At 39.4% G+C, this 25,767-nt stretch overlaps 3 protein-coding genes across 5 annotated transcripts; all 3 read left to right on the plus strand.

The window, feature by feature from the left end:
• Positions 1-3,751: 3,751 nt before the first annotated feature.
• LOC148677272 (extracellular calcium-sensing receptor-like) lies at positions 3,752-10,117 on the plus strand. Of its 2 annotated transcripts, XM_088619724.1 has the most exons (6): positions 3,752-4,796; positions 4,919-5,186; positions 5,609-6,439; positions 6,700-6,921; positions 7,205-7,328; positions 8,135-10,117. In XM_088619724.1, exons 1-6 carry the CDS (start codon positions 4,582-4,584, stop codon positions 9,046-9,048), a joined length of 2,574 nt encoding a protein of 857 aa, XP_088475850.1. In that variant the 5' UTR covers positions 3,752-4,581; the 3' UTR covers positions 9,049-10,117. The 2 variants fall into 2 exon arrangements, with proteins under 2 accessions (XP_088475850.1, XP_088475842.1); XM_088619716.1 differs by lacking the exon at positions 6,700-6,921 and having other exon boundaries at positions 3,770-4,796.
• Positions 10,118-10,219: 102 nt separating this feature from the next.
• On the plus strand, positions 10,220-17,785 carry LOC148677273 (extracellular calcium-sensing receptor-like). Of its 2 annotated transcripts, none has more exons than XM_088619666.1 (6): positions 10,220-10,685; positions 11,779-12,046; positions 12,474-13,304; positions 13,773-13,994; positions 14,231-14,354; positions 15,013-17,785. In XM_088619666.1, exons 2-6 carry the CDS (start codon positions 11,813-11,815, stop codon positions 15,924-15,926), a joined length of 2,325 nt encoding a protein of 774 aa, XP_088475792.1. In that variant the 5' UTR covers positions 10,220-10,685; positions 11,779-11,812; the 3' UTR covers positions 15,927-17,785. The 2 variants fall into 2 exon arrangements, with proteins under 2 accessions (XP_088475792.1, XP_088475783.1); XM_088619657.1 differs by lacking the exon at positions 10,220-10,685 and adding an exon at positions 10,719-11,612.
• An 89-nt stretch (positions 17,786-17,874) lies between these two features.
• LOC148677274 (extracellular calcium-sensing receptor-like) lies at positions 17,875-24,988 on the plus strand. Its single transcript, XM_088619805.1, has 6 exons — positions 17,875-19,300; positions 19,776-20,049; positions 20,528-21,346; positions 21,497-21,718; positions 22,399-22,522; positions 23,689-24,988. The coding sequence occupies exons 1-6, from the start codon at positions 19,089-19,091 to the stop codon at positions 24,600-24,602; spliced, it is 2,565 nt and encodes an 854-aa protein (XP_088475931.1). The 5' UTR covers positions 17,875-19,088; the 3' UTR covers positions 24,603-24,988.
• The last annotated feature ends 779 nt before the right edge of the window (positions 24,989-25,767 follow it).

Below are 25,767 nucleotides of genomic sequence, written 5' to 3' on the forward strand. Positions count from 1 at the left end.
TTTTTGGAGCGAAAGGAAAATCAAGTCAACATCGTACTTTTTTTCCTGAAGACAATCTTGTTTTAATAACTTGGCGCTTTAGTGATCTGTACCTGTTTTACTCTTGTATTATTTGAAGTTGTTTCAGGTCTGATAGGATATTAAATATCCACAAATATTTTTTTTAAATAGTCTCAAATATAGAGCAGCATAGCGACACACTGGTTAGCATTGCTTATCCTGGGACCCTGGGTTCAGTTTTAGACCTGGACTCTATCTGCATGGAGTCTGTATGTTCTGCCCATGTTCAAGTGGGTTTGCACCAGGTGCTTTCTTTTCCTCCCACAGTCCAAAGACATACCTGTAGGCTCATTGGCCTCTGGGAAAATCGGCCCTGGTCTGAGTGTGTGCGTGTCTGGGTTTGTGCTGCAATCGACTGGCTTCCCCTCCAGGGTGTACCCTGCCTTGCATCCCATTGCTTGCTGGGAAAGACTCCGGCTCCCCCTCATCCCTGAATTGGATGAAGTGGTTGAATATTGATGGATAGTTGTTGCAGGAACACATTTTCTACCCAGCCAGGTTTATCATGAAACTGAACAGGCTGGGAGCTTTTATTAATAGTTATTATTAATCTCATTATTACTGCTAGTACTGTGCTGGTACTTTGCAATGTAGGATGGAAGGTCATGGAGCTTCTGTTTCCAGGGGCATGAGGCATGAGGTATGAGGTTGTCTGTGGATGAGCAAATGAAGCTCTCAAATTGGTCATCCGAGGGAAAGCCTGCCGTTACAGCTACTCTGCCACTACAGGCTCCAGTTCTCTATAACTGCTTGCAAATAGCAACAGCAGGGGAGGCTGACTTAAGTGTCTGTTAATTGGAAAAGGTTTTGAAATTTCCCATTCTCACACTGGTGCGATGAGGCTTTGGTTTAAATTCAAAGAGAATCTATGGTGTTCTGGAGGTTGTTTTAGTCAGTCAGTCTAAGATTAGTGGTAAAAGGACTTTGATCTTTAAACCTCCTAAATGTCTCAGTTCCACACTCTGCTATCATTTCCATGGTCTATAGACCACCCAAATCTAATTAAGCATTTTTACGTGAGTTTACCTGAGTTTACCAGTTTTACTTGCTTTTTATGCCTCACATTTAAGAGGATCCTTATTCATGGTGACTTTAATATACATATTGACTCACGGTCTTCCAGTTTACCTAAAGATTTTCTAGTTCTGTTGGGATGCTTTGATCTAACCCAGTTTGTTCTTAACCCAACACACACTGTACTGTACTGTCCATTTAGGACTGAAAAAACAGGGAGAATGGGACAGAGAGGATCCCAGACAGGAATGTGAGGAAAGGGAAAGAGCCCTGAACCAAGGGAGGAAGCCGCCCCGGAGGCAAGCCAGAAGGGCAGCCAGGAAGAGGCCAGAGAGCAGAAGAGGCGAAGAGGGACAGGGCAAACAGGAACAGAGCTGGGCTGTGGGCAGGGAGGTGAGGGGGCTGCACGGAGCCGCAGGACAGTCCGGCTCTCAAGGTTGTAGAGATCAGGGACAGGGTCCAGGCAGGTCGTGGGAATCTGGAGACAGGGCCCCAGTAGGTTGCAGACGTCTGGAGGAAGGTGCGATTGGGCTGCCGTGATCGGGTCAGGGTGCGAGCAGACCAGTGTCTATCAGGGTCAGGGTCCGAGTAGGCTGCTAACATCTGGAGCAGGGTGCGAGCGGGGTGGTATATTCTGGAGCATGGTTAGAGCAGACTGCAGTAATTTGTGCAGACTGCAATAATCTGAAACGACTGTGATCAGACTCCACCCATGATCAGACTGGTACATTCTGGAGCAGGGTGAGAGCGGACTGCAGTAATCTGAGCAGACTGCAATCAGACTGGTACATTCTGGAGCAGGGTGAGAGCGGGCTGCAGTAATCTGAGCAGACTGCAATCAGACTGGTACATTCTGGAGCAGGGTGAGAGCGGACTGCAGTAATCTGAGCAGACTGCAATCAGACTGGTACATTCTGGAGCAGGGTGAGAGCGGGCTGCAGTAATCTGAGCAGACTGCAATCAGACTGGTACATTCTGGAGCAGGGTGAGAGCGGACTGCAGTAATCTGAGCAGACTGCGATGAGACTGCCTCAGCGGTGAGAAGCAGGTGGTCAGCGTATAGCCTGGGGATCTCTACCCTCATAAGCAGCCCATCACAGATTTGAGCAGCCTCAGATACAGAGTGAAATCCCAAGCCGGACTTCCAGGGCGGAATAGGACATTCGACTTTGGAGCAGTGTCCTGGCATCGAGAACCACAGACAGGAATGCAGTTGGGCTTCAGGATCCAGGGTGAGATCACAACCCGGAGAATCTGCTGTGGCTACTACTGTGGAATCAGAGTTCAGACCAGAACAGACGGGACTGACTGGGAGAAAATAAAACTTGGACAAGTTTTACATTCGCCCCACATGTGCAACATATTGTTAAAACATCATTGTTTCACCTCAGAAATATAGCCAAATTACATCCTATATTATCACTAACTGTGGCTGAAAAGCTGATCAACACATTTGTTTTCTCTCTGACTACTGTAATGTTCTACTCACTGGGGTTTCTAAATCCACATTGAGCAAACTCCAGTATATCCAAAATTCAGCAGCCAGAATCCTGAAAAGGTCTAGTACAAGTGATCACATTACTCCTATCCTGGAGTACTTGCACTGGTCAGCTTCCTGTCAGCTTTCATGTCGACTTCAAAATCCCCATGCTCACCTGTAAGGCTCTGCATGGCTTGGCACCTCAGGATCTGTCTGAGCTACTATCATCCTACTCCCCACCTCACAACCTTCGCTCTTCTGATCTCCAATCTGTCCCCCAAGCCCGTCTACACTCTAAGAGTAACAGGGCCTTCTCCTGTTATGCCCCAAAGCTCTGGAACTCTATCCCTAGGGATATCAGAGAGTTACCCTCACTAGACCTTCTTCTTTAGAAGGGCCTTTACTGAACTGGTTCTGTTCTTTGCCCCTCTGCTTCTACTGTACTCAGAACGGTCTACTCTCATTGTGCATATCTTGTGTATTTTTTTATTGTTGCTATCATTCTGTAAAGTGCTCTTAAAGAAGATCAAAATGCTATGTGAAATGATAGTAATGTGAAAAACGGATGTTGCATTATATTATTGTTTTTACTGCAAATTTTTCATATTGAAATTAAAGCCCCCCGACAGGTCCCACTAGTAGCAACCATAGCTTCCCAGGAGACCTCCCATCCAGGTCCTGACCAGGCTCAACCCTGCTGAGCTTCAGTGGGTGGCCAGTTGGGAGCTGCAGGGTGATACGGCTGCTGGCCTTTTTTTTAAAGTTATGTTGATTTTAGTTTTACATATCAAATCAATCAAATCAAAGTTTATTTATCAAATGCACAACAATACAGCGTGCAGCAGTAGTTGCTGGTAATGAAATGTCTTTTCTGCGAGCTTACAAAAATCACAAAATTAAGGTTACAAAAATAAGGTTACATAATAATAGATAATAATGCAATAGAAATTGAATAAAACTCAATATTAATAGAGCTTCTATGTGTCCAGGGTGTATGCAAGATATTATGTCCAAGTAGTGCAGTATGCCGGATACAATGAAAACTGTATGTCCATGTAGCCATTACGGGTGATTTGCTAAAGGAGCTGCAGGCTGGCTGTTTAGCAGTCTTATTGCCTGGATTTAGAAGCTGTTCCGTAATCTGCTGGACTTGGACCAAATGCTTCGATACCGTTTATCAGACGGTAGGAGAAAAAAACAATGTGTGACCGGGATGACTGGGGTCCTTGAGAATGGACCTGGACTTCTTAAGACATCCAGCTGAGTAGATATCCTGGATGTTTGGTAGTTTACAGGCGGTAACGAGCTGCGCTGACTTCACTACCCTCTGCAGTACTTTGCGATCCCGGGCGGGGAATCGCCCATAACAGGGAATGATGTAACCAGTCAGGATTCTCTCAACAGTGCACCTGTAGAAGTTGGCCTGGATGTGTGACGGCACGCCAAACGTCTTTAGCCTATATGATGGCCAGTGTGTTTATAATGGCCAGCACCGTATATAAGGTATAGTAAGCAGTGGGAAAAAATGCACTGCCCTCTCTCCGTATCTCGCTTTTGGTTAATAGCATCTTGTTCTGTAACTAGAGGGGCAGTAAACCTCCCGATCCTTTGTGAAGCTGCAGATCTGCCTCCTGCATAATCTCTATCCCCGTCCTCTCTGTCGAACTGGGTTTGGGCAGTGTCGCCGCAATATCAACAACATTTAAACACTATACGATAGCGCCTAAAAAGTCTTTCAAATCAAAGCGTTGTATTTTCATTTATTACCAGGCGAGCGAGTGGAAAACTATTCTATGAACAGTCTCTAGAGAGAGCTCCTGTTTCTTTGTACAATTTGCCGTAGTTCAAGTTCTTTCGAGAGGTTTAACATGCGCCAGAAGCGCTTACCCCTTGGTATAAGGACTAGTTTATTTTGCACTGTGCATCTTTCTCACAACCACTCTGGGGAATTTCCTTGAGAATATAAAGAAAGGATTAGAGACCAGCTGTATTTAATTGTTTTATCATGCTCTTACAAGTTCGCCCACATGATTATGAATAAGTCGATCCTATTGTTTTTCATGCTACGTTTCTCTTTTCAACTGAACGGGGATTTGACCTGCAGGATGCTAGAAAATTTTGGAATGCCATTATTATTCAAAGACGGGCATTTAGTGATCGGTGGTGTTTTTCCTGTATTTACTAAAGAGGAAAACGTTTACGTGTCGTTTAAATCTCAGCCACAACAAGCGAAATGTGTTGGGTAAGTTATTGTAACTCCTACAATTTTCGCAAATTAAACGGCAATTTCTGAACAGTTAAAAACAACTGGGTTGAAGGCAAGGGTAACTTACCTGTATGATTTCGGTATTAATGTTTTAATAGGTTTGATCTACGTGCGTTTCGATGGACCCAGGCGATGATTTTTACCATAGAGGAGATCAACAAGGACAACAGTTTGCTTCCCAACATCACTTTGGGCTATCGAGTCCTCGACACCTGCGCCTCTCCCACTCAAACTGTAAGAGCAGCTCTTGCAATAATAAACGGAGAAGAGGCTTCTAACTCTACATGTTCATCCTCGATGCCTGCAGTTTTAACTGCAACATCCGTAGATATCTCTCGAGTGCTGGGACCCTTCGGCATTACTTTGGTAAACATTTCTATTATCAGTCTACCAGGTGGTGTTTTTTTTAATTTACGTCATCATTTGCTACTGAGCTGCTCTGCTATAAACCGGTGTTTTAAATCACAACGAAATTACTAAATTCACATGAAAGCTTGTAATTCAAAATACGATCTTTAAAGGTGTTTAAACAATGAGAATAAAACTTCGATGTTAAGGTCAATATGTTTAGTCTTTCCAGAAATTAATTGTACCTTTTTCTTTGTCATCAATGAGACAAAATGTTCTTACAACTGCTTTTTTACTTATCAAATGCACCTGTTCAGGTATTCGGGTGTATTTTAAATATATGAAATACACTTGCACAAGGCATATTTTTAAAATTGTTTTGTTCAAGCCCTGAATTATGTAACAGGAATTGATTAACGTGAATATTTGTATTTCAACAGGTTAGCTACACTTCAACATGTACGTGCCTCAGCAATAAAAAAGAGTTTCCGACATTTTCACGCACAATTCCAAGTGATTCACATCAAGCCAAATTTCTTGCTCTCCTTGTTAAGAGATTCGGATGGACGTGGATCGGAGCTATCCAAGCCGGGAATGAGTACGGTATATTTGGGATTCAGTCTTTCACCAAGGAAGTGGTAAAATACGGAGTTTGCATTGCCTTCACTGAAAACATTCTCAGCACCTACTCAAGAACAAAAATTCTTCAACTAGTGGACATCATTAAAAAATCAACGGTGAAAGTCATATTAGCATTTGCTTCAGAGCGTGACCTGTACCCTTTAATGCAAGAGATCGTCGGGCAGAACATAACAGGTATACAGTGGATCGCAAGTGAAGACTGGATAACAGCAACGAGACCCTCAACTGAAGAATTCTTCAGGTCTTTTGGTGGCACAATAGGACTTGCAACTCGCAAGATGGCGATCCCAGAGTTCAAAGATTTTCTCCTTAATATTCGACCGTCATTCGATCCCGCAAACACCTTATATAATGTATTCTGGGAAAACATCTTCGGGTGCACTTTATACTTGACAGAGGAATCCTTCAAACAAAATGTTTCAGAAACCAAGTCTAAGATATGCACAGGAAAGGAGAGACTGGATGAAACAGAAAACGCTTTCTTTGATGTCACACAGCTAAGATTGGCATATAACGTATACAAAGCGGTGTATGCCATCGTGCATGCACTTCATGACTTACTGTTCTGTGCAAAAGAAGGAAATCCAGCTGTACTGTGTGGAGATGTTTCAAGAATAGAGCCCTGGCAGGTGAGTAAAACACTGCAAGTCAAATAAATGTCTCCGTGTCTGCATTTTATCAACATAATATTGAAAAGAATTTGTAGATCTATAGTAAATAGTATTTTTTTACTATTTTTGAGACAAGCTGCTAAACCAGTTTAAAAGCTCAAGATGCAGTTTCCAGATATACAGCTTGAAAATTTCTCATAAAGTTATATACACATAACCTTTTCAACACAATGATAAAGTCCTGCATTCATTAACATGAGATGTTTATCCAATACAAGGTCACAAAACATCTAAAAAAAGTCAACTTTGTGAACCGTTTTGGAGAAGCTGTGTACTTTGATGAGAACGGAGATCCTCCTGCTGCCTATGACATTATAAACTGGCAACTCAACAAAGGAGTGGTCAGCCATGTGACAGTGGGTCACTTTGATACATCACCAGATGGAGGCACTCAGCTAGTGATTGATGAGGACAGTATTGTGTGGCTGACTGGAAAAACAGTAAGGATTTTATAAAGTAATTGTTAAAGGAAAAAGTGCTATATGTTTTTTTTTAATTGAAATCTGATTAGAACTAGTCCTGAGATTGACAATAACCATGACACATTTATAATATATTGATTAAAATAAGGACCAAACTTTGGACGTCAGCTATAAATATTGAACAAACAACATTTTTTGCTTTGATCCTTGCAATTTACAGGAAAAAAAACAAATAAACGATATTATCAACCATTGCCCATTGTTAAGGCAAGTAGAAATAATTCAATATTTCTCTCTTCAGGTTCCAGCAGGAGTGTGTTCTGAGAGCTGCCCCCCAGGCACAAGAAGAGCAGCCAGGAAAGGCCAGCCCATCTGCTGCTTCGATTGCATTCCTTGTGCTGATGGTACCATAGCAAACACCACAGGTGTGAACTTACAATCTATTTCACTGACTGAGAAAGATAGGAAGAACATATGAAATTCATAGTATAATTCTCAGCTTTTTCAAAAAATAATTTGATCTGTTCTCCAATAGCTCTCCAATAAAAATCTACCTGTACATTCTCAAATTTTAACTTTCCAAATTGCACAAATGAAACAGCATAATAAAAGTGCCATAAACATCTATTCTATGACTTAGCATGCATAACAGGTTTACTGAGCCTATGAACACAAGAAAGCCGTGTTGTATGTTGTTGTAATGGAAGAGTATTTTCCTTTCTTCCCACAATGACAGTATTATGAGGTTACTGGTAAGCTGGAGTCCTAAATATTGTAGAGAGCCAAGAGCATGATCATTTTTTGTGGAAGGAATATTGAAGAATTTAAATGTATTGTGATGTTGAACAATTAAGGTGGAAATCCATACAGTGTGTATCTTAATATATAAAAACATAATAAGGATCTAAAGTCTTGGTGCCACATTTAAGTTTACTCTAGATATATTGTAGTACAGTATCAGATTCACACAATATCTTATAGTAAGTGATACTGACTTGAAATATTAAAAGGCAAATGTTAAACTAGAATATCAAAAGGATACCAACATAAAATAGTTATAGATTATTAGGAGTAAATGTTTCATTGCACTTTTCCACATTATATATTTATATTTTATTTAATGAAAGCATTAAAATTAATAATTTTGTACAGAAAAAAATATTTTCATGTTAAACAGTATTCTGTTTTCTCTGAAAACAGATAACACTCATTTCCCCTCAATTCTTTTTAGGTGCTGCTGAGTGCATGATCTGTCCACAGGACTACTGGTCTAATTATGGAAAAGACAGCTGCATCCTCAAAGACACTGAGTATCTTTCCTACTATGATGCAATGGGAATCACACTCACTACTGTGTCATTGTTTGGACTCTGCTTGACAGTAGCCACTATTTCAGTCTTCTTTTCCTTCAGAAGCACACCCATTGTAAAAGCCAACAACTCTGAGCTCAGCTCTCTCCTGCTGTTCTCTCTGCTGCTGTGTTTTCTCTGCCCTCTTACCTTCATTGGGCAGCCAACAGCCTGGTCCTGTATGTTGCGTCACACAGCCTTTGGAATCACATTTGCACTTTGTATTTCCTGTGTGTTGGGAAAAACAATAGTTGTTGTAACAGCTTTCAGAGCCACTCTTCCCAATGACAACATGGCAAAAAACTTTGGACCAGTTCAGCAGAGGATCATAGTTTGTTCTTGCACAGCTGTGCAGGTTGTAATCTGTGTGCTGTGGCTTAGTTTAAAACCTCCCTTCCCTGACAAAAATTTTAAACTCAGTAATAAAAAGATCATTTTAGAATGTAACACAGGATCAGAAATGGCATTTTATGCAGCTCTGGGCTATATAGGCCTGCTTGCAGCTACTTGTTTGGTGCTGGCTTTCTTAGCCAGGAAACTGCCTGATAATTTCAATGAGGCCAAGTTGATAACTTTCAGCATGCTCATCTTCTGTGCAGTTTGGGTCACCTTCATCCCAGCGTATGTCAGCTCACCTGGAAAATACACTGTTGCAGTTGAGATTTTTGCAATTTTGTCCTCAACGTTTGGTCTGCTCCTTTGCATATTTGCTCCTAAGTGCTTCATAATTTTGCTTAAACCTGAGAAAAACACTAGAAAACACATAATGGGAAAAATCCCATCCAAACGATTATGATTTGTCTTTAAAATTGTGGTGGCTTCATATTTTCAAGCCTTGTTGATGTTCACAGCAAAAATACACTTTAAAAAAACAGCCATCTTGCACACCCCTTGAACACTACACAAATATGAGTTGCAACCATTTGAGACTGGAATTGTCTTCTCTTGATCATTCCACGGGAACTGTTATTTGCAAGTTAAAAAGATATTTATACATACACTGACAACACATATACATTTCCATCCCTGCCCTCATTTATCCCTTTCTCGGTCTGTTTCTCCTTTTAATACTACTTTTTTCCTTTTACTCATTTTACAGTTGTATATAAGTCAAAAAGGATGTGTCCACCTGAATTATAAGTATTTTTCTTAAATACTAATTCAACATTACTTTTTCACATCTTTCATTTGTTATTTATGTTTTTGTTAAGTAACACTTTACACTTGTCTGCATTAAATTTCATCTATGTTTTTACCCAGTCATGAATAATGGTTTTCTGAATTTTCTTTGCTAATCTTTCTAGTTTTCATTGCATCACTATACAATACCTTACCAGTTTTCTGTGAATACCAAAATCTAGATCAATTATATAAATTAGTTGAATCATTAGGCTCAGACAGGTGGTTGAGGGGCACTGAACTACTGAAATATCAGATGATTGTATTGGGTCTGATAGGATATTAAATATCCACAAATATTTTTTTAAATAGTCTCAAATATAGAACAGCATAGCGACACACTGGTTAGCATTGCTAATCCTGGGACCCTGGGTTCAATTTTAGACCTGGACTCTATCTGCACGGAGTCTGTATGTTCTGTCCATGTTCAAGTGGGTTTGCTCCAGGTGCTTTCTTTTCCTCCCACAGTCCAAAGACACACCTGTAGGCTCATTTGCCTCTGGGAAAATCGGCCCTGGTCTGAGTGTGTGCGTGTCTGTGTTTGTGCTGCAATCGACTGGCTTCCCCTCCAGGGTGTACCCTGCCTTGCATCCCATTACTTGCTGGGAAAAGCTCCGGCTCCCCCTCATCCCTCATCCCATCACCTTTAAAAGTGCTATATAAAATAAAATACATTGTTAAAAGGATGTGTAGTCTTCTTGAAAAATGTGAGGTTACTCCAGATTTACATAATATTTATACAATATTTTAATAAAAGTGATGCTTATTTCAATTATTAAAAGGGTATTTTAAAGAAGAAGATCAAAATGCTATGTGAAATGATAGTAATGTGAAAAACGGATGTTGCATTATATTATTGTTTTTACTGCAAAATTTTCAGATTAAAATTAAAGCCCCCCGCTGGTCCCACTAACAGCACTGTAGCAACCATAGCTTCCCAGGAGACCTCCCATCCAGGTCCTGACCAGACTTCACCCTGCTTCGCTTTAGTGGGTGGCCAGTTGGGAGCTGCAGGGTGATATGGCTGCTAGCTTTTGAGGCTCGATGTGTCAATATATTGTAACGCTTCGGGGTTCAGGCGGGCGCCCTTGCCGCCGCCACATCTGGTGGGCCCCCCACCATCGGGGACGCGAACTCAGGCCTCCAGCGTCACTCATCAGGGACCCAGCCTGTTGAGCTAAAGAGAGATCTCTCTACAGCCCAGCGGCTGTGGGTCCTGCTATCACAGGGAAGGGCGGTGACGTCACCACTCTGGTAAGCCGGCTCTTACACACTCAATGATGGCCGTACGCTTTACAATATAATAAAATACATCGACATGTTTATATACCAGATTGATAAACGTTATGTTGATTTTAGTTTTGCATGTGATGCCCAGTGTGTTTATAATGGTCAGCACCCTACAGTATAGAAAGGGGCTCGTCCACAGTAAGCGGTGGGAAAAACTGCACTGCCCTTTTCTCTCCACCCTCGGTCTCTCTCTCCGTATCTCGCGTTTGGTTAATAGCATCTTGTTCTGTAACTAGAGGGGCAGTAAACCTTCCGATCCTTTGTGAAGCTGCAGATCTGCCTCCTGCATAATCTCTGTCCCCGTCCTCTCTGTCGAACTGGGTTTGGGCAGTGTCGCCACAATATCAACAACATTTAAACACTATACGATAGCGCCTAAAAAGTCTTTCAAATCAAAGTGTTGTATTTTCATTTATTACCAGGCGAGCGAGTGGAAAACTATTCTATGAACAGTCTCTAGAGAGAGCTCTTGTTTCTTTGTACAATTTGCCGTAGTTCAAGTTCTTTCGAGGGGTTTAACATGCGCCAGAAGCGCTTACCCCTTGGGATATAAGGACTTGTTTGTTTTGCACTGTGCATCTTTCTCACATCCACCCTGGGGAATTTCCTTGCACATATAAAAAAAGGATTAGAGACCATCTGCATGTCATTGTTTTATTATGCTCTTACAACCCACATCATTATGAATAAGTCGATCCTATTGTTTTTCATGTTACGTTTCTCTTTTCAACTGAACGGGGATTTGACCTGCAGGATGCTAGAAAAATTTGGAATGCCATTATTATTCAAAGACGGGCATTTAGTGATCGGTGGTGTTTTTCCTGTACTTACTAAAGAGGAAAACGTTTACGTGTCGTTTAAATCTGAGCCACAACAAGCGAAATGTGTTGGGTAAGTTATTGTAACTTACAATTTTCGCAAAATAAATTTTTAGTTTCAAAATAGTTCAATAAAAGGGCGAAAACATTCATATACTGATCAACACGGCTTACACAGAGATGTATTCAACGCAAGGGTAACTTACCTGTATGTTTTCGATATCAATATATTTTAACAGGTTTGATCTACGTGCGTTTCGATGGACCCAGGCGATGATTTTTACTATAGAGGAGATCAACAAGGACAACAGTTTGCTTCCCAACATCACTTTGGGCTATCGAGTCCTCGACACCTGCGCCTCTCCAACTCTAACTGTAAGAGCGGCTCTTGCAATAATAAACGGAGAAGAGGCTTCTAACTCTACATGTTCATCCTCGATTCCTGCAGTTGTAACTTCTACATCCATACATATTTCACGAGTGCTGGGACCCTTCGGCATTACTTTGGTAAAGATTTCTATTACCAGTTTACCAGGTGGTGTTTTTATTTTTAATTACGTCATTGTTTGTTATTGTGCTGCTCTGCTTTAAACCAGAACCAAATTAGTAAATTCATATGAACTTTTGTAGTTCAAAATGAGACCCAAAAAGGTGTTTAAACAGGGACTACAAAATTTCGAGATTAGGGTCAATATTTTTACCTTACACAATACATTTATAACATTTTATACTATTTATAAAAAAGTACTTAAAGAAAATATTTCAACCGTTTTGCCTGTCGTTACAAAATTGATTTACTTACTACTTACTACTGTTTTTTTTCTTAGCAAATGCACTTGAACAAAACATATCCAAAACATGGCTAAAATTGTTTTGCTCAAGCACTGAATTGTGTGACATGAATTAATTTACGTGAATGTTTATATTTGAATAGGTAAGCTACACTTCAACATGTACTTGCCTCAGCAATAAAAAAGAGTTTCCTACATTTTCACGCACAATTCCAAGTGATTCACATCAAGCCAAATTTCTTGCTCTCCTTGTTAAGAGATTGGGATGGACGTGGATCGGAGCTATCCAATCCGGGAATGAGTACGGTATATTTGGGATTCAGTCTTTCACGAAGGAAGTGGTAAAATACGGAGTTTGCATTGCCTTCACTGAAAACATTCTCAGCACCTACTCAAGAACAAAAATTCTTCAACTAGTGGACATCATTAAAAAATCAAGGGTGAAAGTCATATTAGCATTTGCTTCAGAGCGTGACCTGTACCCTTTAATGCAAGAGATCGTCAGGCAAAACATAACAGGTATACAGTGGATCGCAAGTGAAGACTGGGTAACAGCAGCGAGACCCTCAACTGAAGAATTCTTCAGGTCTTTTGGTGGCACAATAGGACTTGCAACTCGCAAGATGGCGATCCCAGAGTTCAAAGATTTTCTCCTTAATATTCGACCATCCTTCGATCCCGCAAATACCGTATATAATGTATTCTGGGAAAATATCTTCGGGTGCACTTTATATTTGACAGAGGAATCCTTTGGACTAAATGTTTCAAAAACCAAGTCAAAGATATGCACAGGAAAAGAGAGACTGGATGAAATAGAAAACGCTTTCTTTGATGTCACACAGCTAAGATTGGCATATAACGTATACAAAGCGGTGTATGCCATCGTGCATGCACTTCATGACTTACTGTTCTGTGCAAAAGAAGAAAATCCATCTGTACTGTGTGGAGATGTTTCAAGAATAGAGCCCTGGCAGGTGAGTAAAACACTGCAAGTCAAATAAGTGGCTGCATGTCTGCATTTCATCAACACACAAGAGAGAGAAGAACATGTAGATCTATTAGTTCAGGTGGGTAGCTTCGTCAGCATGCATAGTAATCAAAGGAACAAGTCATACTGTAGGTTTATTCCATGCTGAAAAGAGAAGAGAGAAAACACAACGTTTCGGCTGTGAAGCCTTCTTCGGGTGTAAGGTCTTCACACCTGTAGAAGGCTTCACAGCCGAAACGTTGTGTTTTCTCTCTTCTCTTTTCAGCATGGAATAAACCTATGACTTGTTCCATGTACATCGATTTTTTTCATTATGTTTTAAACAAGTGGCTAAACCGGTTTCAAAGCTCAGCATACAGTTTCCAGATACACAGCTTGTAAAGTTGGCATAAAGTTGATATGTAATGTAATAAATTGCTGCATAAATTAACTTGAGATGTTTATACAATACAAGGTTACAAAACATCTAAAAAGAGTCAACTTTGTGAACCGTTTTGGAGAAGCTGTGTACTTTGATGAGAACGGAGATCCTCCTGCTGCCTATGACATTATAAACTGGCAACTCAACAAAGGAGTGGTCAGCCATGTGACAGTGGGTCACTTTGATACATCACCAGATGGAGGCAGCCAGCTAGTGATTGATGAGGACAGTATTGTCTGGAGCACTGGGAGAGAGGTAAGCACAATTTCAGATAACATTTCCAGTTGCTCACATGATGGTTTTAAGATAGATGCAGTGTTTATTTCTTTTATTTACTATTATATAATTTATTTAATTTTAGTGCTATCATTTCAATAATAAAAACATGCATTATGTTCATGCAATGGTTCATATTTAAAATGTTCCACTTAATCTGAATAAATTAAAATTTAATTTTTAATATGTATATCCCACTTTGTTTCTCTCTGTAGGTTCCCAAAGGAGTGTGTTCTGAGAGCTGCCCACCAGGCACAAGAAGAGCAGCCAGGAAAGGCCAGCCCATCTGCTGCTTCGATTGCATTCCTTGTGCTGATGGTACCATAGCAAACACCACAGGTATTAATTTACAATCTATTACATTGACGGAAAAGGATAGGAAGAACCTATGAAAGTCATACTATTTTATGCAGCTTCTTGAAAAACTGATTTTGTTCTATACTCCAAAGTAAGAATATAGCTGTAAATATACTCATATTTTAACATTTTTCTAACTTTCACAAATGAAACATCATAATAAAAGTGCCATAAATCAGTTTATGGCTTGGCTCTATGCCTGTGAACTTTTGCTCATCTGGACGTGTATTTTTCTTTCTTCCCACAAGACCAGTATTATAAGTTTATTGGTAAACATGGATCCCTTAAACTTGTAGTGGTCATTATCATGATCATTTTTAATAGAATGAACATTGAAGAATTAAAATGAATTGTGATTGTGAACAATGTAGTATCATAATATATACGAAATAAATCAAAAGTCTTGGTGCCAAATTTGAGTTTACTCCCGGTGTATTGTAGAACAGAATCATAATTATCCAATATCTTACCATACGTGTTGCTGATTGGAAATGTTAAAAGGGAAATGTTAAACAAGAATATCAAAATGACACCTACATAAAATAGCTGTGAGTTATTATGGTAAAAATTAAATGTTTCATTGTACTTTTTTTCAATGTTTTGAAACTGACACCACTAATTTCCCCTTAATTCTCTTCAGGTGCAGCTGAGTGCATTAACTGTCCACAGGACTACTGGTCTAATGATGGAAAAGACAGCTGCATCCTCAGAGACATTGAGTTTCTTTCCTACTATGATGCAATGGGAATCACACTCACTACTTTGTCATTGTTTGGACTCTGCTTGACAGTAGCCACTATTTCAGTCTTCTTTTCCTTCAGAAGCACACCCATTGTAAAAGCCAACAACTCTGAGCTCAGCTCTCTCCTGCTGTTCTCTCTGCTGCTGTGTTTTCTCTGCCCTCTTACCTTCATTGGGCAGCCAACAGCCTGGTCCTGTATGTTGCGTCACACAGCCTTTGGAATCACATTTGCACTTTGTATTTCCTGTGTGTTGGGAAAAACAATAGTTGTTGTAACAGCTTTCAGAGCCACTCTTCCCAGCAACAACATGGCAAAAAACTTTGGACCAGTTCAGCAGAGGATCATAGTTTGTTCTTTTACAGCTGTGCAGATTGTAATATCTGTGCTGTGGCTTAGTTTGAAACCTCCCTTCCCTGACAAAAATGTTAAACTCAGTAATAAAAAGATCATTTTAGAATGTAACACAGGATCTGAAATTGCATTTTATGCGGTACTGGGCTATATAGGCCTGCTTGCAGCTACTTGTTTGGTGCTGGCTTTCTTAGCCAGGAAACTGCCTGATAATTTCAATGAGGCCAAGCTGATTACTTTCAGCATGCTCATCTTCTGTGCAGTTTGGGTCACCTTCATCCCAGCGTATGTCAGCTCACCTGGAAAATACACAGTTGCAGTTGAGATTTTTGCTATTTTGTCTTCGACATTTGGTCTACTGTTTTGTATATTTGCTCCTAAATGCTTCATAATTTTGCTTAAACCTGAGAAAAACACTAGAAAACACATGATGGGAAAAATCCCATCCAAACGACTATGATTTCTCTTTAAAGTTTGCACCATTTGAGACTGTGAAATTGTATTCTTTTCATCAAATAACCAAGAATCAAATCAGTAAACCCTGGTAATATTAGTTTTAAGTTATTAACTTAATACACGTTTTTGTTCCTGCACTCGTGCCTTTCTCAGTGTGTTTCTCCTTGCAGTAATGCTTTTTCCCTTTTACTGATTTTACAGTTGTATATAAGTCAAAAATGATGTGTCCACCTGAACTATAAGTCCTTTTCTTAAATACTAATTCAACATCAGTTTTTCTCATCTTTCATTTATTTATTAACATTTTGGACTTGTCTGCATTAAATTTCATCTATGTTTTTCCGCAGTCATGAATATTGTCTTTTTGAATTTTCTTTGCAGCTCTTACAGTGTTTGTTAATATTTCCAGTTTATCACTGTATCTTACTAATTTTCCATGAATTCCAAAATCTAGATCAATGATAATAATTAATTGAAGCTTTAGTCCCACTCAGTTGGCTGAGGAGCACTAAACTTCTGAAATATCAGATGATCACATTTGCATGACTTTACATCATCAAGTTTGAATTTTTGAGTGAAAGGAAAATCAAATCAGCATCGTACTTTTTTTTTTCTCAAGACAGTCTTGTTTTGATTACTTGGTCCTTCAGTGATCTATACCTGCTTTAGTCTCATATAATATTGTTTATAGTTGTTTCAGGTGTGAAAGGATATGAAATACCCACAAATATTTTTTTAAATAGTCTCAAATATAGAGCTGCATGGCGACACACTGGTTAGTATTGCTAATCCTGGGACCCTGGGTTCAGTTTTAGACCTGGACTCTATCTGCATGGAGTCTGTATGTTCTGCCCATGTTCAAGTGGGTTTGCACCAGGTGCTTTCTTTTCCTCCCACAGTCCAAAGACACACCTGTAGGCTCATTGGCCTCTGGGAAAATCGGCCCTGGTCTGAGTGTGTGCGTGTCTGGGTTTGTGCTGCAATCGACTGGCTTCCCCTCCAGGGTGTACCCTGCCTTGCATCCCATTGCTTGCTGGGAAAGGCTCCGGCTCCCCCTCATCCCTGAATTGGATGAAGTGGTTGAATATGGATGGACAGTTGTTGCAGGAACAGATTTTCTACCCAGGCGGGTTCATCATGAATCTGAACAGGCTGGGAGCTTTTATTAATAGTTATTATTAATCTCATTATTACTGCTAGTACTGTGCTGGTACTTTGCAATGTAGGATGAAAGATCATGGAGCTTCTGTTTCCAGGGCTGTTATGTAACATATTCAGCATAATCAAACACATATTGAAAGCACTGTGTTGGGAAATACTGTACATAAACCAGTATTTTATTAAAATGGTGAGGGAGCAAGTAGGAAAGGTATTTAGGTGACCATGCCCCCAGTTGTAGAAACTGATGTGCACTTGAAAGTATGTTTAAAGAACACATGAAATGTGCATAGTTCCCTACTAATTTTCCAGTGGGTAGATGGCACACTGCACTCAGAAAATGGGAAGTTTAAAATGCTGTGTGCCACATGTGGATTGACTATGCATTATGAAGAATTATTTTGCACTCTCTAAATAAAAGTGAAAATTAATTTAGAAGGGAATTGGAACTTCTAATTCAGCACACAATTATCAGAATAATTGCATAATTTATTTGCCCTATTGATAGATTCATGTTTTTTTTCCTGGGCTGGCCTTTTACCATACAAACAACAAACAATCATCAGTCCACCCTCACTGTCTACACAAAGAGGAAGATGATCTCTGCCACCCGGCGTCTCCTAGTTACAAAATGTAAAAGATGGCCAGCAGAAAGCTTATTTGCCTTCAATAGCCTGTTCAGGTGTGTTCTGTTTACAGGTTACAAGCAGGAGTAGCTAATGTCTCTGAGGCTGTTCCAGAACCAATATACTGCAACTAGTTTACACCATCTGACTGCACAGCTTGCTCCTCATCTGTCCTCCACCCGCTCGGCAGCCAGTTGCCTTCTTAAGCACTGGACCAGTGACACAGTTCCCTGCCTGTAATCCAGCATTTACAGGCCCTGCAAAAATGCAAGCTGCCTTTTACAATTAAGGCCAGGGTGAATAATTTGAAAAGTATTTACCTGACGGCCTATTAACACTTGTAATTGTAACTGTATTGTAATTTTGTATTTGGACGGATGTGTGTATTTTACCTATTTATTTTGTTTTGATTATTTTCACTTTTGTAACATTCATGATATATTCACACAAAAATGAGGCTCTGTAGCTAAGTTTTTTGGTATGTTAGAAATTATAATTTTATGAGGAAATCTGATTAAATGTAATTTGTAATAATCAATTGTATATCCAATGTAATTCCACATATTGAAAGGAATTAAAAATCCAGCAAATGAGCATGCAGCAAATTGAAGTCCACGCTACATCACAGAACTATTGACTCAAGCGTGGCTGGGGAGCTTGTTGGATACCTCCATAACCCTTTACAAATGGTCCCCTCTGTGTGAAATGAAGGAATCCTGCTAATTATGAAGAAATTAACTGTCACAGCTTTATCAATGTCTTTGGGGATGCTGAATACATGTGTCAGGTTCCCTCATAAGTTTTCTTTTCTGGTTTTGTTTTCTGTTCAAGACTACAAAGGTTCGGGTAATTCAGCTCATCAGTGTATTTTTAAACACCTGCCGGTTTACCAGGTAGTATAAACGTGTCATAAATTAGCACCAAGACACATCTTCAAGCTTGATCGTGTTTTGTATGACGTTGGTAAATATAAACGGGAGGAAACATTTGAATATTCATAAAAACGTGTTTATACCATTATACCACACACGGTTGCAGAATATTATGATTGTTATTGTCAGAGATAATATAGTTTGTGATTGTTTTACAACAGACAGCCCCGTGGTGCTGACACTGGAAAACCTGTGTAATCAATCCGCTGAAGTCAAGATTGTTTACATAGAGCCGATGGATTTCTGATGGATTCTGTCGTGATGTTATTTTTTAACATTCCTTTCGCGTGGAGTAATATCACCTCTTGGGAGACCACTGTTAATGTCATACTGTCTATGCCACTCGTTAAATCTGCACAAAGACCCTGAGGATATTTTCCAGTATATAAAATGACAAAGGAACAAATTGGATCTCATTAATTTTTTTATCCTTTGGCAAGGCACTTCATAATGAATACACGGATTCTAATATTTTTTTTCATGTTCTGTTTCTCTTTTCAGGTGGACGGCGATCTGACTTGCCGGATCATGGGAAAAGACACCATGTCTGGTTTATTCAAAGACGGTGATTTAGTGATCGGAGGTGTTTTCCCTGTGTTTGGAGGAATTGAGCAAATTCATACTTTGTTTAAAACTGAACCACCAAGAGCAAAATGCATCGGGTAGGTATTATTTATTGGGTAAGAAATAAATTTGAGCAGAATTAATATTTGAAAGATATACAGAATACGCATTTTAAGAAGGTCTCATTGCAATGTTTCATATTTTAATGATGAGTTTAGATTTTCTTTGGTATTTTACTGAAAATAGAAACCTACGCCTGCAGTGTGAAACGTGTAAGGCGATCAAGTAGATGTGTATGTAAATTAGTATCTGTTCTTCCTGACCATCGGGACCCAGAGATAGCAGAGACTTGTCTTGCACAGCGGTCTAGCGAGGACCAGAGTTCAATGTGGAGCAGCGAACCATCTCTCCTACAGCTCTGAGGGAGGTGGGAGAACATCTGACTGCGCGAAGAATACTAACGCAAATAGCGGAACATGCGCTATAATTCCACCCAGAGCGGAGGAGCTGCGAACTGGTCTTGCTAAACCAGACTCCACAACTGGGTTTGTTAACCTATTATGTCTCTAACAGGTTTGATCTTCGCGTGTTTCAGTGGGTACAGATGATGGTTTTTGCCGTAGAGGAAATAAACATGAACAACAAATTGCTCCCGAACATTACTTTGGGATACAGAATCCTCGACAATTGCGCTTCTCCAGCTGAAACTGCAAGAGCTGGTTTACTCTTAGCAAACAGACCCGAAGAGGATGAATATGACTCATCGTGTCCGTCCCCAATCACTGCGGTTATCACATCTCACTCTTTAAATATCGCCAGGGCAATTGGAGGCTTCGGTATTCCTCTGGTAAACCTTAATGTTTTTTTAAATTAAATTATTTTTGCCAACTATTTATTTTGCAATTAGTATCTAAACCCCACAGTTTTAGATTATAATATTGTTGGAAAACATGTTTAACCCCCTTTTTAGGTTTAGACGCACTATTAACGCTTGTTTACCTCAAGGGTATCGTCCAATTTTTTTAACCTTATATGAAGGACGGTTACACGGAGCCCACATGAATTCTTATTATGTGGGCTCCGTGTAAACTAGCTTAAACTAGGTCAAATAATCTGTATATTTCAAATCGAAATAATCTGTATATTTCAAATCGAAAGTTTATATTTACGAATATTTTACTAACTAACTTGAATAAAAGACGTTTTTCTAACACTGAACGAGTTGGTTAAAAACGATATTGTGTCTTAAATTATACCTTCACTATGTATGGACTACACATACAAGAATATATAAACATTTATTTTTTATTTTGTATTTCACAAAGGTCAGCTATATTTCAACATGTTCTTGTCTCAGCAACAAAAGAGAGTTCCCCACATTCTCCCGAACTGTTCCGAGCGATTTTTTTCAGGCCAAAGCTTTGGCTCAGCTTGTTAAACATTTCGGATGGAAATGGATCGGAGCTATTCAAGCCGACAGTGAGTATGGAATATTTGGGGTTCAGTCTTTTACCAAGGAAATTGTAAAATACGGAGTTTGCATCGCCTTCACTGAAAATATTTTAAGCTCCTATTCGAGAACTGCATTACGTCAGATAACAGAAACTATTAAAAGGACAGGAGTGAAAGTCATATTAGCATTTGTCTCTGAACGTGACCTGTACCCTTTAATGCAAGAGATTGTCAGGCAAAACATAACTGGAATACAGTGGATCGCAAGTGAAGGCTGGGTAACAGCAGCGAGACCATCAACTAAAGAAATATTCAAGTCTTTTGGTGGCACAATTGGATTTACAACTCGTAAAATGGCAATCCCACAGTTCAAAGATTTTCTCTTCAATCTACGTCCGTCTTTCGATTCTACAAACAACTTAAATAATGTATTCTGGGAACACATCTTTGGGTGCACTCTACGTTTGAAACAGGAACCTTTACAACAAAATGTTTCAGAAACCAAGAAATGCTCAGGAGAAGAAAGGCTAGATGAAATAGAAAATGCATTTTTTGATGTCTCACAATTAAGGGGATCATATAATGTACACAATGCGGTGTATGCTGTAGCACATGCACTTCACGACTTACTGTTTTGTGAAAATAAAACCATTAAACTGTGTGGAGATATTGCAAGAATAGAGCCCTGGCAGGTGAGTAAAAACTAACTGCAGAACAGATCTCTGTCTCCTTAGCTTCAACCACACTAGCTTTTTAATTTAGTCACTAAATTTAAGATTCTGTCAATCTAGAGTTATAAAAATACTAAACAATTTGTAAACTATTTAATCCACACTCTCAAGGTCACTAAACAATTAAAAAGAGTCAGTTTTGTAAACCAGTTTGGAGAAGCTGTGTACTTTGATGAGAACGGAGATCCTCCTGCTGCCTATGACATTATAAACTGGCAACTCAACAAAGGAGTGGTCAGCCATGTGACAGTGGGTCACTTTGATACATCACCAGATGGAGGCAGTCAGCTAGTGATTGATGAGGACAGTATTGTCTGGAGCACTGGGAGAGAGGTAAGTACAATTTCAGATCTTGATACTAGTTTCAAATGCTCACATGATAGCTTTAAGTCAGATGCAGTGTTTATTATACTTATTATTATATAATTTATTTAATTTTAGTGTGTAGTTCATTTATTGTCATGTCATGTCATTTGCCAAACTGCTTTATGCCATACGGTGTCGCGAGACCGGACATTACCCAGCAAGCAACGAGCGCAAGGCAGGGTACACCCTGGACTGGACACCAGTCCATCGCAGGGCCAGTGCAAGCCAGTCATACATGGGGACAATTTGGAGGCCACAGTAAAGGGCGAGGGGGGAAATTTGGCCCGGATTCTCTTACAGAGAATGACCACTGAGAGTCAGGACCTTGGTATAACATCTAATCTGAAAGATGGCGCCCACTACTATACCAGTATACCACTATACTGGAGCATTAGGAACCACACGGACCTCAGGGTGGGACCACTGGCTCAACCCTGCTTCGCTTCAGTGGGTAGCCAGTGGGGAGCTGCAAGGTGATTGTTTCAATAGTTAAAACATGAAATATGTTTATTGGTGTCTACTTAAGATGTTGAACTTGAAATATGAAATATGTTTAATGGTGCATATTTAAAATGTCCCACTTAATCTGAATAAATAACTTTAAAATTTTAATTTTAATATTTATCCCACTTTGTTTCTCTCTTCAGGTTCCAACAGGAGTGTGTTCTGAGAGCTGCCCCCCAGGCACAAGAAGAGCAGCCAGGAAAGGCCAGCCCATCTGCTGCTTCGATTGCATTCCTTGTGCTGATGGTACCATAGCAAACACCACAGGTACGAACTACACAGTAAGAGATTATTTTTTTTAAAATCTGGATATATTTCACATATTCTGCATATCCTTGATAATATTTGATGTAATACCAACATAATTACCATACTGTACTGCATATGGTACTATGATCTTACCTCTCTCTTCTATAATTGTTTATTTAGGTGGTTTTCAAAACAATCTAGACAAGAGTTTTAATACGTTTTACACAGTGGAAGTTTTATTTACCATTTTTTTATCCATATCATCAGCAAGGCATGTTATTTTATTTGTTATCTGAACCCTCATGTATTCTTCTGTACTGTCAGGTTAGGTACTGTAGGTCATTTCTATACCCAAGCCACAGTAGTGCATCAGGCCAGAGATTGTCCTGGTTTCAATGATGCTGCACAGACGAGAGAGCACAAGAGTGTTCCCCAGACAGGACACCAGTCCACTACAGGGAGTACTGCCAGCAATGCTGCTCCCTAATCATACAGCTGGGTGGAATGGCATGACTGGGATAAAATTCCTCACTCGCTTTGCTCTGCTGTGCTCCCACCACTATGAGCATCCATCCATCCAGTTTCTCACCACGTCTTCTAATTTAGGGCCCTAAGGCAGGTACACTCTGGACTCTGGGATACCAGTCCAGCTCAGGGCACACGCGCACACCAGGGCCAGTTTTCTCAGAAGCCAGTTGTCCTACCAGTATGTCAAGAAAACATTTTCTTGAAACATTCTGAAAACATGTAAAAAGTATAATAGTATGATAAAATATCTGAAGCCTAGTTATAAAACACAAAATACAAAGCTCACCATGTTTTAGAAGGTATTTCTTGTACTGTACATTAAAGAAATGAAGCGAAACTACAGAATGAACAAATACAGTATTAAACAAAAGTAATAAACCTGAAAGTTTGATTACATTTTTTCTGTATTTAAATAGCTTATTGACAAATCTACACTTAGAAATATAATGGATGTTACAAAGCTGGTATTTTTCTAAAGTTTCTTGGTTTATAGGATTCACCACAGTACTTCTACACCAAAACACAGTTTGCAATATTTTACTCACAAACTCCTATTCTGAACTAATTTAAAACATAATTAAATACACAATATAAAATTTAGAATAAACAACATAAATGTGTTCTATATTATATTCATATTTTTTCCTTGTTTTCAGGTGCAGCTGAGTGCATTAGCTGTCCACAGGACTACTGGTCTAATGATGGAAAAGACAGCTGTATCCTCAAAGACATTGAGTTTCTTTCCTACTATGATGCAATGGGAATCACACTCACTACTTTGTCATTGTTTGGACTCTGCTTGACAGTAGCCACTATTTCAGTCTTCTTTTCCTTCAGAAGCACACCCATTGTAAAAGCCAACAACTCTGAGCTCAGCTCTCTCCTGCTGTTCTCTCTGCTGCTGTGTTTTCTCTGCCCTCTTACCTTCATTGGGCAGCCAACAGCCTGGTCCTGTATGTTGCGTCACACAGCCTTTGGAATCACATTTGCACTTTGTATTTCCTGTGTGTTGGGAAAAACAATAGTTGTTGTAACAGCTTTCAGAGCCACTGTTCCCAACAACAACATGGCAAAAAACTTTGGACCAGTTCAGCAGAGGATCATCGTTTGTTCTTGTACAGCTGTGCAGGTTGTAATCTGTGTGCTGTGGCTTAGTTTGAAACCTCCCTTTCCTGACAAAAATGTTAAGCTCAGTAATAAAAAGATCATTTTAGAATGTAACACAGGATCAGAAATTGCATTTTATGCGGTACTGGGCTATATAGGCCTGCTTGCAGCTACTTGTTTGGTGCTGGCTTTCTTAGCCAGGAAACTGCCTGATAATTTCAATGAGGCCAAGCTGATTACTTTCAGCATGCTCATCTTCTGTGCAGTTTGGGTCACCTTCATACCAGCGTATGTCAGCTCACCTGGAAAATACACTGTTGCAGTTGAGATTTTTGCTATTTTGTCCTCTACATTTGGCCTGCTGTTTTGTATTTTTTCTCCAAAGTGCTACATAATTTTGCTGAAATCTGAAAAAAACACAAGAAAACACATTATGGGAAAAGTACCATCTAAGCGATTATGATTTCTCTTTCTTTTTATGTGTTTAGTATTACAGTTTCTCTAAAATATGTTCCTCTCTTTTCAACACAGCTAGATTAAGTGAACATGGGTGTTTCCACAAATGCTTTCATCTGGATTTATGTAGGAATAAAATGGCAAATACTGTATATCATGACATTAATTGTAACATATTTTAGAAATGTGTTTTTATCTATTTATATTATTGTTTTAAATATATATGTAGAATACAGTAAACATAGACAGTTCTGCTCCTGCAAAAGTTATATTGAAATATAAATTAATCTTCAGAGGTTTTCAGTTTGAATTCAGGAATCCAGTATCAGTTAACAAAGAATCTCAGAGTTTTATTTGCTCAATAAATATCCTGACAAAGTGTATTCAATCACATCCCTGTGTCCATGCCTTTTGCAACTTATAAGAAAGTTTCTAAAATAAAATTAAATATTATCTCACATAAATAAATTAAAAAAAGAACATTCTGTATCTAAACAATGCTTATAATGTGTTTTTAATTTTCTATCTCACGTTTATAAGCAGAAGCCTCCCTCTGGTGGGAGTCAGGAGTATTTAATTTTTTAAAACATTCATCTAAGGCATTTGTAAATTACCCAAAAAATTACAACTGAATTCATAACATATAAAATAAAGACATGAAATTTTAATGTAGAATGCATAGCAACTGTAACTACCCTATATACAATTATTTGCAAAAAACATTTTAATAGTTTTATGAACTCTTAGCATTACAGGTTTAAATTTGAGCTTTATGTGAAATCAAAGGTCCCAGATAAGACGATTTTGTGACAGATCATAACATATAACATTACTTTATTAACCCTTTACAATTTCTTGCATTAGGAATTTTCACATACCCCAGCTTACTCCCCATGAGACACACAGATAGGGAGAGAGCCTGGGGTCAGAGCCATTGTACAGCACCCCTGGAGCAGTTGGGGTTAAGGGCCTTGCTCAGGAGCCCAACGGAGTAGGATTCCTCTGCTGGCTGTGGGATTTGAACCTTCCAGCCACAGGCGCAGATCCTTAGCCACAGAGCCACCGCTCCGCCCAAATGTGGTTTCTGATATGTGTTCCATCATAATCATGGCCCTTTGTAATTTTTAGGGAATTATAAAATGATTTTGCACAAAAGGCTTAATAAACATCAG

This window comes from Lepisosteus platostomus, chromosome 2, assembly GCF_059453375.1.
Source record: "Lepisosteus platostomus isolate fLepPlt1 chromosome 2, fLepPlt1.hap1, whole genome shotgun sequence".
Classification (NCBI taxonomy): Eukaryota; Metazoa; Chordata; class Actinopteri; order Semionotiformes; family Lepisosteidae; genus Lepisosteus; species Lepisosteus platostomus.

Excerpts from the sequence above, each read along its gene's own strand:
- LOC148677272 (XM_088619724.1), top strand. The coding sequence starts at position 4,582 with ATGATTATGAATAAGTCGATCCTATTGTTTTTCATGCTACGTTTCTCT. Across the intron at positions 4,797-4,918 it reads CAACAAGCGAAATGTGTTGG|GTTTGATCTACGTGCGTTTC; the intron begins GTAAGTTATTGT and ends ATGTTTTAATAG. Across the intron at positions 6,922-7,204 it reads TGTGGCTGACTGGAAAAACA|GTTCCAGCAGGAGTGTGTTC; the intron begins GTAAGGATTTTA and ends TTCTCTCTTCAG.
- LOC148677274 (XM_088619805.1), top strand. The coding sequence starts at position 19,089 with ATGAATACACGGATTCTAATATTTTTTTTCATGTTCTGTTTCTCTTTT. Across the intron at positions 20,050-20,527 it reads GAGGCTTCGGTATTCCTCTG|GTCAGCTATATTTCAACATG; the intron begins GTAAACCTTAAT and ends TATTTCACAAAG. Across the intron at positions 22,523-23,688 it reads TACCATAGCAAACACCACAG|GTGCAGCTGAGTGCATTAGC; the intron begins GTACGAACTACA and ends CCTTGTTTTCAG.
- LOC148677273 (XM_088619657.1), top strand. The coding sequence starts at position 11,365 with ATGTCATTGTTTTATTATGCTCTTACAACCCACATCATTATGAATAAG. Across the intron at positions 12,047-12,473 it reads GACCCTTCGGCATTACTTTG|GTAAGCTACACTTCAACATG; the intron begins GTAAAGATTTCT and ends ATATTTGAATAG. Across the intron at positions 14,355-15,012 it reads TACCATAGCAAACACCACAG|GTGCAGCTGAGTGCATTAAC; the intron begins GTATTAATTTAC and ends AATTCTCTTCAG.